This window comes from Trichoplusia ni, chromosome 6 (genome assembly GCF_003590095.1).
Source record: "Trichoplusia ni isolate ovarian cell line Hi5 chromosome 6, tn1, whole genome shotgun sequence".
In the NCBI taxonomy this organism is placed as follows: domain Eukaryota; kingdom Metazoa; phylum Arthropoda; class Insecta; order Lepidoptera; family Noctuidae; genus Trichoplusia; species Trichoplusia ni.
In genome coordinates, this window is record NC_039483.1 from 11,919,314 (window position 1) to 11,936,255 (window position 16,942).

The 16,942-nt window shown below is 33.9% G+C and overlaps 2 protein-coding genes across 3 annotated transcripts; both read left to right on the top strand.

Annotated features, from left to right (window-relative positions):
* Window positions 1–774: 774 nt before the first annotated feature.
* LOC113495166 (endocuticle structural glycoprotein ABD-5-like) lies at window positions 775–5,577 on the top strand. Its single transcript, XM_026873774.1, has 3 exons — window positions 775–882; window positions 3,325–3,455; window positions 5,370–5,577. The coding sequence occupies exons 1-3, from the start codon at window positions 775–777 to the stop codon at window positions 5,575–5,577; spliced, it is 447 nt and encodes a 148-aa protein (XP_026729575.1).
* Window positions 5,578–6,860: 1,283 nt separating this feature from the next.
* On the top strand, window positions 6,861–15,933 carry LOC113495395 (cuticle protein CP14.6-like). 2 transcript variants are annotated; one of them, XM_026874094.1, is made up of 5 exons: window positions 6,861–7,012; window positions 7,765–7,869; window positions 8,376–8,465; window positions 15,395–15,507; window positions 15,587–15,933. In XM_026874094.1, exons 1-5 carry the CDS (start codon window positions 6,917–6,919, stop codon window positions 15,813–15,815), a joined length of 633 nt encoding a protein of 210 aa, XP_026729895.1. In that variant the 5' UTR covers window positions 6,861–6,916; the 3' UTR covers window positions 15,816–15,933. The 2 variants fall into 2 exon arrangements, with proteins under 2 accessions (XP_026729895.1, XP_026729894.1); XM_026874093.1 differs by lacking the exons at window positions 6,861–7,012; window positions 7,765–7,869; window positions 8,376–8,465 and adding an exon at window positions 14,959–15,318.
* Window positions 15,934–16,942: the final 1,009 nt, after the last annotated feature.

Here is a 16,942-nt window from a genome sequence, read left to right on the forward strand (position 1 = left end):
ATTGCTGCAGGATTACTCAGTTATCTACAGCAAGAAACAGTTAACAATAGTCAATTTTTACTTACTCTTATATCTGTAGAGAATTAAATACTATCTGTTTGTGGGTATTTTATAGTCTCAGTTATTTATTTCCCATTTTATGGAAAGCTTTCATAGGTAGTAAAAATTGTTTAATTGATCGGCTCCTCTGAAATGGCGTCAGTAATAAAATACTAACTCTTGTTTAATGTATTGATAAGAACGTTACCAATAAATATTACAAAGTTCAAGGCCTTGTATTAATTTTATGGTATCTTATATTATTGTTTCACTGATACATAATGGTGACATGGACCCAGAGCAACTTTCAGAAGACAATTAAGAGGATAAGCAAGATTTCCAGCACGAATTCCACCTTTTTTAAATTATGAAATAAAATGTTTAGATTTTTAAAGGTTTCAAAGTGGTAGAAAACAATTCCTTTCGTGTTTTCATGTTCCTTAGAGAGGAAATTATATCTAACCGCATTAGCATACGGTATTGTATTGGTAATATTAAAACTGCTTCGTCGCCACTCTCGCCATCAATTTAACCGTCTCACTACTCCGTTGAAAATAGAAGAACATATCGATAATAATATTGCTGGCTGCCACTCCAATACAATCCGATAAAACGGGAGTAAATAATTACGAGGTGTAGCTGACAGTTTGTCAGTTGGCGAGTCCTTCCCACGTTTGCGTAATAATGCTAGTGTCAATGACTCCTTAAGTCCTTGACGTGGCATTGTCCTACGGAATGAAGTCCAGACATCACATTCTTGAAGAACTGGATATAAAGTGTGGGCAGTTGTCTCCAAGTCACAGTCAACTTAGATACGCTCTGATGAAGAACGCGCCCAATATGGTAAGCAGAAAACAAGTTTCATATATGTTAATAGGTTAAGACATTACGTAATGGGTCGTAATATAAAACTATAGATATTTTGATATTTGAGTTTCGAAAACTCGAGAATTATCAGCGATTAATCCTACTTTGAAGGGATTGAGAAACTGATGGACCTAAACTAACGCTAAAATGACAACTGCACTTTAAGGGTTCTGAACCCAAAAGAAAAAACACCCTGTCTGTGTGTCAAGCTGTATCTCAAGAACCTTGATAAGACAATTGAAATTCCCATGTGTTTCTATTACCGAACAACAAATTCAATAAAGTTAACTAACAGTACGGTAATAAATATGTTGAGTGACAAATAAAGTAGGTTAAACTTGTACGTGTATCCTACTAATGTGGAACACTCCGTGTCGGTAGTACTACTACGCTAGTTTTACTTCTGTGACATCCAAGAACATTAATGTTTTTGGTATCACTGTTCAATATCAAATCATAATATCACAAGTTAACGAAACAGAGCTGTTGACATCGCCCACAAACAATATGATACGACATACGCTACTACAAAATTTGATAAGTATTCAGCCAAACACGCTCTTAATTTAATTAATTCAATAGCCACTAATCTAATATTACGTATGACGTCAATTGCTAAATTATTAAAATTTCCATACACTTTCATTGGCCTACGTACAAGAAAACTGGTCGTACTTGTCATTTCACAAGTCTTTAACATAATAATTACAAATCAAAAGTCGTGTAAGTTGTTTATTGTTGTAATTCTAATACAACCTCACCTAAATCTGTCACTTTCTTATCGATAAGGCGTTTAATGGACAAAATAATTAAATATGTGTAATGTATTTAAATATATTGCTCCAATTGAAGTTAAGCGCTTGTGGAAATCATAACTACAGATCTGAACAACGTTTGAAATAACTGAGGATGAAATAAGCAGGTTTTTTTTAGAGTCCAATCTAAATGTGGAACCTTAAATTGAGAACTATACTTTGCTTTAATTAGAATAATAATCTGTTTATGAAGCCCCAAGTTAAAGAAAAGAATGACTGTGTTTTATTACTTATGTTGAGAAATAAAATAAAATGTAAATTGCATTGACTATGTGAATATCAGTTATAATCGAATATAAAGCTTTGTCCTTTAAGAATAAAAATACAATTTAGCGGTTACATGGTTTTTATTTTTTAAAACACATTTTATTTATTAAAATATCTACAGGCTTATTCTATAGTTTTATCAATTAAGCAGAATAAAACAAAAGCAAAAAAAAACAATAAGGTTAAGTGCCCATACAAAAAATCGTATCTTACTTGTTACGGCTAATATCATGAAATTGACTTTGCAAACAACGAAATTATCGTTAACCGCAAACGCATGTATTAGCTGCGATTGCGGTTGGATGAGTACGAAGCACTTTTAAATTCAGTTCATTGTCATTGGTCAGTTGAAAAGCTCTTTCTGTGGCGTTTACCAACTTTAAATGTCTAAAAAGCGTATTATTGTCATGGATATCGGTTAGTAGTGCTGCTCTAAGATCGTGTCATCGGTCGTGGTCTCGATGGATTTATAAATGCGCTGAGAGCGTTTCTCTCTGCAACCTCTGCTGCAAAGACCATGGAAACTAATGAGAGACTGAAGATGTCAAGCTTCGGACAATAGCGTTGTGTAAAATACCACTAAATATGTACATTTTGCAAGTCATGTGTATATTTCAGAGGCATCGTGTTCTTTCAATATAGTAGGTAAACTTACAAAATAATATTGGTGAAAAATGTTTTTCACCAATATTTTGTTGTCAACCGGTTAAGATATTTTTTATTAATACTTAAGCTGTGCGACTTAAACGCTTAAAAATTTAGCAGGTCTTCAATCACAATTATACCTAACTAATTCATGGTCAAACCCATTAAACTCGGATCGGCAGAATTTCTGTGTTTTGATCAGTTTTGCGTCGAATGGTGTATAGTTTAAAAAACTAAGTTGTTGACTACAGGCCAGAACTAACCAAACTATATGATGTTATTATTTTAAATACCACTTTTTGGCAACCTTAAACCCCTGATATCTGTATAGTTTACAGTTTTTAGGACATAAAATTAATATATTCCTACTTATATTTTTAGGGAGACTCACTTTTAACCTTTTAACAGCTATTAAGGATTTCCCCTCCATATACTTTGTGTACTCGTACTAATTTTTGGCAGTATAAACTATGCTGCTTAGTACAGCAATTACCAATATTACCCCAAATTTCTAAACCTTGCTTCAAAGTTAACTAATAGACGAACACGTGATATTAAAAAGAAAATCGCTTTAGCACTTGTTCATCATTATGAATGATAGCCAGCGGCACTATGCAACTAGTATTATTATAATGAGAACCGTAGTTCACTTGACCCGCTGCCCTTGACATTATGGTATTCTGTTGCGCAGGTAAAAGGTGCTCATCTTCACGTCCTGCCTATCGCCTCCATGGTATTTGTCACTGTACTGGCCGGTTGCCTTGGAGCGCAAATTAAAAAGTTCGTCTACAACAATAATGGATTTGGCTCCTACAGTTTTGAGTAAGTAGTTAGCCGAAATAATATACCTACGCACACACGGTTTATGTTGATGTGATTAAAAATATTGGAACATCCTTAAGTAAATGGTTTTGTGATTTTGCATGCTAACTTTTGAAAAATAATAGTAAAATAGAACCGCTGAATAAGAATTCAAGATTCAGAGAAAAATATCGTTACAAAGGTATATTTTTAATATCATTTAATAAATTAAAAACTGCTATATCATTAGTATAACCGGTTCGATAGATCTTAATAAAATTGTTTTTAAGTCCGCCTTACATATTGATTTTCTAATCTCTAAACCTGTCACTATAATAACCAACGCGGAGTATAAAAAGTAACTTACTGGAAGACAAAGGTGATACAAACAAGAAATAAAAACAATATTATAGATGTGACTTTTATAACACTCTGCTCATTATTTGCAGACTATATTTGTTGGATTTGTAATCGCTGAATCATAAAATAGGAATTTTACTGTCTGTTAAAACATGTAATTTTGTAGTTCATCGTTGTAGGTCTAAAGTATCATTTCAGAACTTCATTTCATTTCCATTAAGTAGTAGACAAATCGATGTTCAAAAGTAATGTCGTCATATGCATTTATTAATGTTCATTTTACGTTACGAAATTTTATTTGAATTTATTATTGACCTAAAATTTGTAATATTATGCGAATTAGGTACTTAATTGTTTATTATTCAGGTACAATTAACTTTTTACTTCATAAATAATATCTGTGTGCTATCAAAACACCCATTATTAACATAAATGCGTTATTTTTTTTCGTAAGCACATAATATGTATTGATTAACACATTAAGGCGATGAAAGCTGTTAGCTTCAATATGGCCTTTGTAGTAACGACTTGAATTATCCGATAATAACACTGTAGTACGATATTACGATATATGAGTTACGATAATAACTGTATAATGTTACCACTAAAAGACTCACCGTGTTATCTTTTGACTCTACAGAGCTTATACGGCGACATTATTCATGTCATCACTAGCGCCACGCTGTATAAAATCTTAGCTTAGATTGATTTAATTACCAATAGATTTGCATATTAAAACGTCATTTCGATGATGATGAGGATTTCATTTGATATGTGTTCATTGCCCATGAATCTATGATCGTTGAGTGGCCTAATCGCCTAAGTACCTTTGTTGCGTCAAAAAGGACTTGACATTGTAGCTTCTGGGTGATTCTCCAGAAAAAAGTAAAACAAGTTAAAAACGTCATTATCCTCACCACACTTTTGATACTGCAGATTGATGTATTCTATATTATTTTTATCCAAGTTCGTAAAGTACTCAGACTACTAATAGATGACTTAAAAATTTAAACAATTTAGTACTACAGTTACTTAGACCAGTTGGTGAGGATAATGACGACGTTAACTTGTATTATTTTTTTCTGGAGAATCACCCTTCTGCTTACTTATAAATATTGTGAAAGATTTTAATGTGGAATTAAATAGTTAGTGTCTTTGCCTCTACATTTGATAATGTTTTTTTAACGCCTGCCTTAAATGTAATACAAATTGCATTTGATCTACTGCTCACCAAATACTATTATACAAATTAAAGTAGCGAGTATTGTTATTATAAATGTGGGATGCTGATTTGACTTCATTGATAGCCGAGTATTTGAGGTCACCACACCAAACTCACTGAGCGCGAGTGTCGCAAGTTCGATCCCCGCGTATTACAAACATTGTGTGTTCAACGAATGTTTTTCATGAGTATCAAAAATGAAATCTCCATGAAATCTTCCACGACACAAAGGTAATGCTGGAGTTGGTTTTGAAGTTTTAAAATTTCAAGTTCCAGTTACTCACAACCTTTCAACAGTCATCTCCTTAAAAAAGTTGTCTCAGAGGATGACTTGTAATAATATCCTGTTCCAGATATAAGACATCAGACGGCAGTTACAGAAGAGAAGATGGTGGTTTAGTACCATCACCTGATGGCAGTTCGCTCGTAGTCCGAGGCGAATACGGCTATATAGACACTGATGGAAACGCCTTCTCAATGAAATATGTAGCGGACAGAAATGGATTCCAGCCAAAAGTAAACGATGATCATACAAGATTTAATGACAGAAGAATAATTTGATTTATTTATTTATTTTGATGGTTATAAAAGTGTAGATAGATCCATTTTACAATTAAATTTATTATTATTCAATGTTTATTTATTTCATATACTTATGTTTAGCTAAAATCCTTGGACATTTTTAAGTTAAATATTTACATAGTACGATTCGACTGGATTTTCTCTTCAACAGATAACCTGACTTAGACTTGACATCCATTTGTCTCTGAGACTTATTCTACGAGTCTTAAACAAGGCAAAAAGGAGTAGCCTAAAAAAATCAGTCAAACCTTAATTCTAGAATGAAAATATCGTGAGCAAAGCTTAATAATTGCGAATACAAATCATGAGAACACTGCAATAAAGAAGGTGGAACACAGGCCAAGCATACCCTCGCGTGTTGGTTATCAACAATGTATCCTTGTACACTTGTACATCTTATTTTATTCGTCCGAACAAGCAAAATAATTGCCGTCAACAGGCACAATATCCGATGATCTTATCAATTCGAAGGTGTTAAGCAACTTGTCGAGTGAAAACAGAAGAGGATTTATTTTTGAATAAAACACTTAGGTGAAGGTTTAGAAGACTATTCAATATTATATTCCATGAAGATGTATCGTAGAACTTTTATAATTTGAACAAGGCAGTTTCCTTTTTAAACTACAATTTATCTGTATGTGCATCTGCAGACGACAGACGTTTTGTGAAAAGATAGTTTGATCGCGCTTAATAACTAAAAATGTATTCATAGTTAGTATTCAGTCGTTTTTAAGGTCAACCTTTGCCAGACTGTCTCATAAACCGTGATAGCTAGACAGTTGACATATTCACAGAGGAAGTCGTGTATGTAAAAAAAACAAAAATCAAGGAAGGCAATGATTGATTTAATGCGAGACCATTTTTTTTTAATTTAGGGAATCCGGTTCGATAGTCTTTCGCCTGCCCTGAAAAAATACGGTTTAGACCAGCCTGTAAAAAATCTTATTATAATATCACTTGCAATATCGTAAAACTAGCCCATAACAATTGTGCAGTTTATGGTTTATTTCGCAATCCAGCGCGTGTACCTCGCACCAAAATATTTGTAGGACGTGTCATAATTACAATACTTTCTAAAACATCCTTCGTGATGTTAAAAATAAATAGTTGTTTTTCTTTGTATGTTGTAAGTTTTGTGGTTCTTAGCTCTGACCTTAGAACTCGAAATAGGCTTGAAAAATAATAACTGTTATTTTATTTCGTAGCTTTTGTACTGTCTGGTCAGAAGATGTCACAGTGTTGTTTATACATAGTAAGTGATATAAGCATAATATATATGTAGTGTTATATTTGTATACATGTAGTTTTTTTTTCAAATATGTTTGGTTCCAGTGAAGACATTGAGCTACGGCGGATTTTTCCTAGTGAGTTCCCTCAAGATACTATAAGAAAGAGTGGTTCTATGGATCCAGAGGTAAATAAATGGTCATCTCTACAAACTTAGTTAGATATAAACATGGTTTAAAATGTTTCGTTACTTAGCATCTTTATAATATTAAACCGAACACGATAAATACACAGGTAAGTTACCTCCTAACCGCCTTTACTGGACAATGATAAATGTTGGATAATAACAGTGTTTTACTTGAGATGACATGAAACTAGAGTATTTGTGTTGGCGTCTGACACAGGGTCAACTACGCATAATTATGAAAGAGGCGCCGCTGATTTTATAGTGGAGACAATTTTACATTATGTACCGCATTAGATAGCATAGAAAACGAATGGAAAACTTAAACTGTTTGGAAAATGACTTCACGTTCGCCAGTGACTTGCTGGTTCATTACATTTGAGTGTTTTTTTTGCGGTTATCGCTAAGGAAAATGTTACCTATGTACAGGCCCTTCTATGGTTTCCTGTAGTAAGGATCTGCTTCCAAAGTTTCTCAAGCAAAACAATAGAAGACTCGCTCTCCATAATTAATTATGTTGTGTATCTACTTAATTTGCAATGTGGTTAAGCATTACAAGATCAGTGCCGCAACAATCGTAATGAACTATTGACAAAATGGCATTTTGTATGCAATTTTGATTACAAAGATTCTCACGAAATAATAAACAAAGTTCTTTGATCAAAACATGAAATCTTTGACGCAATTTACAATTGACTCCTGACAAAAACTGTAGTAGTTTAAGTACCAAAACATTCACAAGTTTATGTTTCCAGCACTTAGGTCGTTATGGGGAATTAAAAAGCTATTTCAAATATCCAAAAGCCAAAGTAAACAGTCATTTTGAAGAGCTCGTGTGTTATGACAGAGATGATAGAAAGGTATGTTATTATACAAACATTTGCTTTTATATATTAAGCAATATATTTCAGTAAAATAATTACTCAATGCATCGAAATCCGAAAATTAAGTCTCGTTTTACGTAAAATAAAGTTAAAGGTCATCGGTGAGGTATTGTGTTGATAATAATTTTTCTGACACGGATCATATATCTAAACTGACTATTATCGCACGCTATGATTAGTGCCATCATATTTGTTGCAACATCTCAGTCGTATCGTGTGAGCACTAATTTCTACATTACAAAAACATTTGGTGTGATTCGTTTCTGCAAGTTCAATGATTTCTATAAAAAATACTTACGTACTTTCGAAAATTAGCGTAAAAAATATCACTTAGGTACGTAACCAGGTCAAGAACGAAAGAAAACCACCTTATTAATCCAATGAATTTAATTGTGCCTTATTTCTTTTAATGACTGCTAATAAAACCATAACAAACTCATTTCAAATATTTCTTTACACTTTTAAGTCTATTCCTGTTCTAGTTATGCAGAATAGATCTAGAGCGTTACTCTCCGGAAGAGGATTCCTACTACATATCCCCAGTGTTCGATAGCCACGTGGACCGGCGCCGGGTCTACTGCTTCATGCTGCTGTGCTTCACAGAAGATGAACTGGATCGGGTGGTGGCTTCCTTCTAAATGATCACGATTAAAACCTTATTGGACCTACAAATGTTTTATTTTGTGCTTTTTGATATAGGTTTTTCTACTGTTGATGTCTATTCAGGGATTCAAAGTATTTCAAAGGTGTGGTAAGTTTTTAGAGTTACATACCCAAAAGGTAAAAACGGTACCCTGTTACTATGACTTCGCTGTCGGTCTGTCGGTCCACCCGCGTGTCCACTAAACTGCATCCCATGAACCGAGAATGTATTTCTGTTGCCACTATACAGAAAATGCTGAATTTAAAATTCTACGTGTGGTACGGGTCAAATTTTGTTTTCTTCTGCCTATTAATACGTACCCTCAGAGGCGACAGTAAAACTAGCACTTGACCAGTTTTATTTCTCCAAGTTTTGTCCCATTCATCTCCTTTTTTAATCACGTAGGATTAATTTGTCAATAAATAACGTGATTAGCATGCCGTAATTTATCAACGCGCCTTAACCCTAATTATTATGGACACTACATGGACATAGTAATTTGTAAAACCACTTTATTATACCTTTGTTACTTACTCGTTGTTTTGCTTAAGACATTAGATTTTTATCGTTCACGCCTAGACAACACACGATTGTTACATCATTGAAAGGTAACCAACAAGTCGTGAATCCTCCTTTTGTTTTCACCCAAATTATAATTTGAAGAATCGTTTTATCTCAACTCTGACAAGAGTATTACAATACGATTGCTTCCCATGACCAATAAGGCGTATCTTCGCAATGGTTTTAATGCGTATACATCGCCTGTGAGGCAACCGATTCTTCGCAATAGAAAAAGCTAGATGGAAGCTCCGTAAACGTCCGTGCATCTGATTACGAGTATATGGACGTACAAAGTACTTTACGAGATCATATCTGTTAACAATATTGGTATAACGAAGTGACATAACATTATATTGTGTTCGGATCTCTGTGACTGTAACAATTCTGTCATCAATGGCTACAGTAGGTACCTTTTTATATTACAGAGCTATGTGATATCAGATGACATTTTCACCTTAACAAAGCGAAGAGATTTATATCTTTTCTAAACATATTTCTTTGGATAATGTGTGTTAACGCATATTTATTACATTCATTTTAGCCATTAATAATTACGATTTACTTCAACTAAATTTAAACATTTTTATGTTTTAGAATATGTTTATAAAACTTAATGATCCGATGCATAAAACTTGACCCACTCAACGGTATGCAAGCGTCAATAGAGTTATGTAAAATAATGAGGTGTCATATACACACCGAAAACTGTTATATCATCTTAACCTTGTACTACATACCTTATATTTAAATGTAGATAGAGATTTAATATGAATATGTTAATTATTGTTTCTTATTGTTATTTACGGATCGTGATACTTTCGAAGTCGGACTTCGAGACTTATTCTTGTAAGGAAAGCGACGGATGTCAGAGTTCAACAGCGCGGAGTCTTCGGTTCAACAGACTATGATGTAAGCCGACCGGTTGTGAACTAACCTCCACCGTCGATGAGGATAGATTTATTAAGAACTTTTGTAATTTACCTACTTTCGTTGGATGTGACATCTCGCCATTTTATTGTTGTTTGTTTTATTGTATTGAGCAATTTTGCTTTATCTATTCTTTGCTTCATCTTAATGATGTAATAAGTAAACTAATGAAAAGTATGTACGGAATCATGAAATAGCTACACAGAAACAATTAATACTATCGGCTCGTTTCTATATAGCTTTTCGTAGAAGTTTGCTATAGCTAAGTCTTATAGATACCGTTTCACATATAACTTTGGGATCGCGACAAAAATCAATTTGATACAACGTTAAATAGGTACAACTAAATAAGTAAGACCTTGATCTTTTCTACATAGACTTGACGTTGTGGCTTGTTAATTTACTGTTTAATAATGCACATAATTTTAAACCTTATACCCTTGTTATTAAATATCATTTTATGAGAAAATATTAAAATCATCTTCAAAACAACACCGGGTAATGAAAAAGCTAAAGGCCGAGTCGGATGCTGTAGTTGATTGAAATTACCATAACCTTAACACTATGACCAAATTATTGGAATTCTTATTGCTTTGTAATTAAAATACATAGCAGTTATTATCCAATTTAAACCAGTGCTAAATAAAACTGAAGCAACAATGTAAGAATATTTTATATTTTTGAATTTGTAAATGGTTTTGTAAATTTGCTACTGTATTTCGATTTGTTCTTTTTGTATCGTCTGTTCAATGTTTATTGCAAATTTCAGAAACAAAACAAATAGGTACCTGGTCTTTAAGCGTTGCAGAATGATGATGCTGTAGTGACCTGCTCGAGGCGAGCACAAACACTCTATTAACCTTTAACACGCCCAGTTAGTCTCAAAGCCGCCACTACATACACACCACTTTTGAGATTTTATAACAAACATCTTCAATTTTGCTAGTAAACAAAACCTATTTGTCTTCTAGACACGTTTTTGTTAATAGTGAGTACATACAAAGGTACACATGAACGGGTTAAACATATGACTTTTTTCATTTAGGTATATTGTTAGAGAAGTAAATAACGAGAAGGTAGCAAAAATAGACCAAGAAAGGACGTTTCAGTTAAGAAAGCAAATCAAAATGAATTACACTACATTTTTATTCTAGCCATACAGTAGGTCATTCGTTAAACTTGTTATATTCGACCAGTAAGAAGTACAAGCATCGTGTATCAATAACATTGACATTATTATAGTTTTTGTACTAATAAGCTTGAAGGTATCAACCTAAATCTAAAATTAATATGGGCAGCTTAACATTATAGTCAACCTTTGCGGTCAAGTGATCAACAAAGGTCAAGTGCGTAGAACCTTCTCGAGAATCCATAATTAATTAATACCAAATATTCGCAACATTAAGGTATTCAGTCAACATCGCTATTGAGGGGGACTTATTGGTATGGAGAGCGGCGTACACAATATCTTTATGATAATAGTAACGTTCGGGAATAGTTTGGAGGGAAATGAGAGAAGTAAAAATAATAAGACCGAGAAAGGAGGTTTCAGCAAATATATCAAATGATAATGAATGAAGTGACTCCACGAATAGCAGTCTTGTGCTTCGGGTAGGCTTGTTGTGGTATTTTCTTTTCAAGGGTGTTTTTTTGTGATGCCGCTAGAATATTGCGAAGCAGGTAGCTGTTTGTATGATATTGGTTGTCGAAAGTGTTGCACTGTGAAAATGAATATACCTATACATTTTGTGTTGATAATCAGTGAACAAATAAAAAAAATAGGCCCATTTCAACTAGCATGTATAAAATACTGCCCAAAGTCATTCTTCCATGCGACAGAAGTCCCTGGGCCCCGACTCTGCTATTTTACAATGGCCGATGAATGAATAATAATATAAATAATAAATGCGGACAACATCACATACATTGTTCTGAACCCAAAGTAAGTTGCTAAAGCACTTGTGTTATGGAATTTAGATACAACGAAGGTACCACAAACACCCAGACCCGAGACAATGTAGAAATGTGATTTTTTACATTGACCCGACCGGGGATCGAACCCGGGACCTCAGAGTTAGCGACACCTTGAAACCGGTGCGTACGCCACTCGACCACGGAGGTCGTCGACTGAATGGCAATTGGATTGAAATGATCCCTTTTCTCTTAAGCATTTTGCTAAAACAATAATTGAAAATTAATTATATTGTCCTTGATTATACCTTCCTATACTAAATTTGTAATTATCATGTAGGAAAAATACTTAAGAGAATACGAAAAGTGAAGTTTTGAGCCAATTTCCATTCATTGATCGGTCTTGTAATAGCAGAATTGGCATCCTGGCATACTTGGACAGTTTTAATTTTTTTATAAAGCGATGACCAGTACTCGAGAATAAGCTTCGAGAATCAGCACTTACAACAGATTAGGTAAGTGAACGGTCTTTATACTCTGGTCTGACATCTTACACATAAACTAATTAATGTCCAAGCTTAACGATGTCTCATACATTGTCTTTCTTTGAAAAACTAGACGAGATTACAGAATGAGTTCATAGCGGTGATGTTGCATAAAAGTGTTTTCGAAGTGTCTTAGTAGAAGATGTCTTAGAAGCTAGCAATCTTCGAAAAGATCATATTAGTGCTGTATGCAGTGTTAGAGCCACACTTTATTTTTTCTAGTAGCCCTTTAAAAAATTTGAGAAAGAGTTCACGAGACATTTTATTCTAGCTATGGAACCCTCATGGACACCCATCTTGAGAGCATAGCTAATCTCAGACTCTTACTGACGAAACTTAAGCCTCCCATCTCCTTATTAAGTAGGTGCGTAACAATGCACCCCAATATTTAAAATACATAATTAAATAAAAAGTAATATAATAAGTAAACAGACACTAGATATTTTAGACTATTTATTGTTTGTGTATTAATACAATAGCGGCAGATATAATCCCTTGCACGTATAATTATATAATAATTAAGATAAGATGTTATGCATTCATTAATCGTCGTTGTGGTGAAATATTCGGACTGAACCCAACGTCGGTAATAAAGATATTATCGACTACTTAACGGTGACGTAGCGTCTAGCAAACGTAGCTTTAAAACTCGCGTTACATCGTCAAGGGTCACAAGATATTGACCTATTGCTTTTGGCCACATATCCAGCCACCATTCGTCGCGTAGTAGGTCAAACCCAATCAGTAATTCATTAAGAATGCCATCATAAATGACAATTTCTAACGTCATAAATTAGATCCTTTACGACAACATGACATCAATGGTTTTCATCACATTTTATGTAATCGATTTGTTATTCTATTATCACTAAACAATAACTTGGAAAAGGAAAAAAAAATGTGAAGACTGAAATTTCTATATAAGAAGGTCAATGAACCGATGTATATATCTTAATATTTGTCATGACATGATTAAAGATAGATCTAAGATATAGGGTACAAGAGTTCAATTACGGCTAAGAAAGAGCAGAGTCGTGGGCAAGAGTCAGTCTTACATAAATATATTACAGAAGACGCCATCGTGTAATCCTGTCCATTTACTACACTCGCCTTGCATTGTGATTCATAACTGAACATGAAATCTTAAATAATGCATTAACTTTGTACGGAATAATAATGTAAATTAATGTTTTGTGAGTGCTGACTAAAGCAGTTACAACAGGTACAAGTAGACATTTAATTTGATTCTGCTACCGTTATGTAATTTTTATTCATGAACTAACATAGTTTCCAGGGCAAATGTTACTTGGCCATGCACCCACTAATGCTATTATGTAGAAATATAAAAACAAATTAATTTTATCGTTTGTAGAATATTCACCATCATATAATTTATCTGAGTAGGAAGTGATATGAAAATGAGTACTAGATTTCGAAATATGCTTCTTGTGTTATAACTAAAACTATAGTGCAAGTAAAATAATATAATCTAGCACATTTAATTGAGCTAAATCGAAAGAAAGCTTCTTCAAGCATTATTCCATAGCAGTAGGTAAGAGCATAGCAACACAAACATTGACGTAACCGACGATTGACGGATGAATTGACAATCACAGCTGATATTATCAGCGTACAAAAAGATGTCTATTCTAATGATAATTTCGGTCTGTGGATTTCGCAGTCGTTACGATGATGAAGGTACTCACTAATAACATTCGTAAACATGTCTACGCACTCGAATTACACACCGCGTTATCTATGCCACTGTCACCTACTTACTTAACAATGGTCACCAAAATATGACATTCTTTGCCATAAATAGAGGCTAATTTAAAAAGAAAAATGCTCTTGTTCAAGAGAAATTAATGATTGGGATAAGAGGTGAATAATTTCTTCTGGTTCTGATTTCAATACTTCAGAATAAGCGTTTTTTTACTTGTACAAGTTTCGAGGATCCCGTAACCTTACAGATTTTTACAGTTGATGGATACATAGAAAACTATAATTAGAACCAAAATTATAAAGCAAACATGGAGCGCAAATAAATGTCTAGAAAGCTAATAGTAATAAGTACTTTGCCCACATAGAAAAACTACAATGTCACGTAAATAATGTATGCCTAATAAAATAATATATTAGTTTCTTAATTGGAGTCAAATTCTGCCAAAAACCCCATCAAGACCAACTTACACTGTATTCTAATTAGAAATTAAATGTAGGTAGAAACTACACATTTGTTGTTTGAGCTTCCACTGTTCAAGCTTTTCAAATATAGCACTTGGCATTTCAGAATAAAACTAAATTACAGCAAATTAATTTTAGAAATAAATTCACTGAAATTAAATAATGTTTGCGAATTGTTAATTAATTTAATTAAATGACAAATAAATGTAGTTAAAAATAATGCCCTAAATGTGAAAATTAAGTGAGCACATACATGGTTACAACAATAAATATTTGAAAAGGTGTTACTATCTTATAGTACTACTACAATAAGAAAAGGGATAACCTTTTGCAATTCGTTTTAACATTGACATTTGTATGCCTATTACACTTACATAACTAAAATTGCATGTGTCAAATTAAATGTTTACAAAACATGAAACGTACTGACACGTCTACCAATACTTTGTTTGCTGGTGTCGACTAGGACAAATGCCGTATCTAGTGCTATACGGCTTTAAGAAGCACCTAACTGGCCCAGACGAGTGTTGCAACGCGGCATTAGAAGAAATACTTACGTTGGTATATAAGAGAACCGTCGGTACACGTAATCATCCCACACATCCACTGTTCTCTGAAGAAGACAGCCGCAAAAAGAAAACAAAAATGAAATTGGTTAGTACAAGTGACGTCATCAATAGTGTTGTGAAGTGAAATGTGAACGAAAACTAACGGGAAGGTTTTGTTTCAGTTTGTGGTTCTTGCTCTGGTTGCCGCCGCTTGTGCCGCTCCTCAGAACCCTCAGGATGTCCAAATCTTGCGCTATGACGTCAACAATGCTGGACTTGACTCATACAGTTTCGCGTAAGGATCTATCTGTTTTAAAGTAAATAGGTCAACTGTTATGTTTTTTGTGATCTACAGTTTTACTGTTTGTTTCTAGATGGGAATTATCGGACGGTTCTAAACATGAGGAACAAGGGCAGCTGAAGAACCAGGGCACAGAGAACGAGGCTCTGTCCGTGCAGGGTCAATACGCGTGGGTTGCTCCCGACGGTGTCACCTACATCGTCTCCTACGTCGCCGACGAGAATGGCTTCAGACCTCAAATCCAACAGGGACCCGGTGGTAGCGTCCCCTCAGGCGTCATCGAATCCCTCTTGGGACAATAAACCTACATAAATTCCTCTGGAATTCATAGGTACCTGTAAATACTCCTACGTGCATATAATATTTATATGCCGTTATTATAATAGTATTGTTAAGAAATAAATATAGTTTTAAAATGTATTCATTTTTTTTTTCATCTTGCTTCCTTACCTATTCTCTTTTTAATTAATGTGCAAGAGTGAAGTGGTTTCTGCATCAGTGCAGGAAATATATACATTATTCGTAGCAATATCATTCTTATTATTTTTAAATAGGAAGAGAAATCGGGAGAAAATACGTATAAAAAAGTTATGAAATTTGGAACCCCTCTCTCCTTATACTTTCAAAACAAAGGCCGATACCGGAAATAAAACCTTAAAAATAAGCTACTACTAAACACGATATGTTTATTTAAAAGCTATCGACGTTACGGTATCCGCAAAACGGATTATATTCATATTATTTGAAGCATATTCATAAAGATTAATTTGCATAATTTTAGAATAACTATAAGGACCCATAGACTTGTTAAGTATAATTTTTTATCCTAAGCTATTTGGTTTTTTAGGCCTTGAAATCATCCTGATTACAATTATATCTATTTAAATATATTAATTGGTTATTAACGCAACCATCTTTGTAGGTCGTGAAGAGGTCGAAGGATAAAAAATAGGACATAAATTTATTTATGTAATATTAAAAATATGGCCACTATTTTGTTGAACTAGCTCAAAGTTAATCTTAGGCGGCAAACTAATAAGGTTAATACACTCATTAATTCAATTGATATAACCTTGGACACAAATTAATTAAATCAGAACACGAGTACATGATTTATTGATAAACAAAGACAACTTTTTAAGGTGCAGCAGTTCAAATATTTTCTTAGGATTTTAAGATGAAACAGAAACTCACCACTAAAAAAAACTACTTTCTGGAGTTTAAACTTCGACCTGCGTGCGGTGTACAATGAATCGATATGCATTGCGTCACGCACCTACCATGTTGCACGGCAGTTTTAGTTCGGTCTGTAAGAGTCTGACTGTAGAGTCAGACTTACAGATAGGAGTAAGCGGGTAGCCGCTTTTTCGATAGTCCGTCAGGGTTACCATGGCCCCTGTACATGAATTGCAAAGGAAGGAGCACGGGT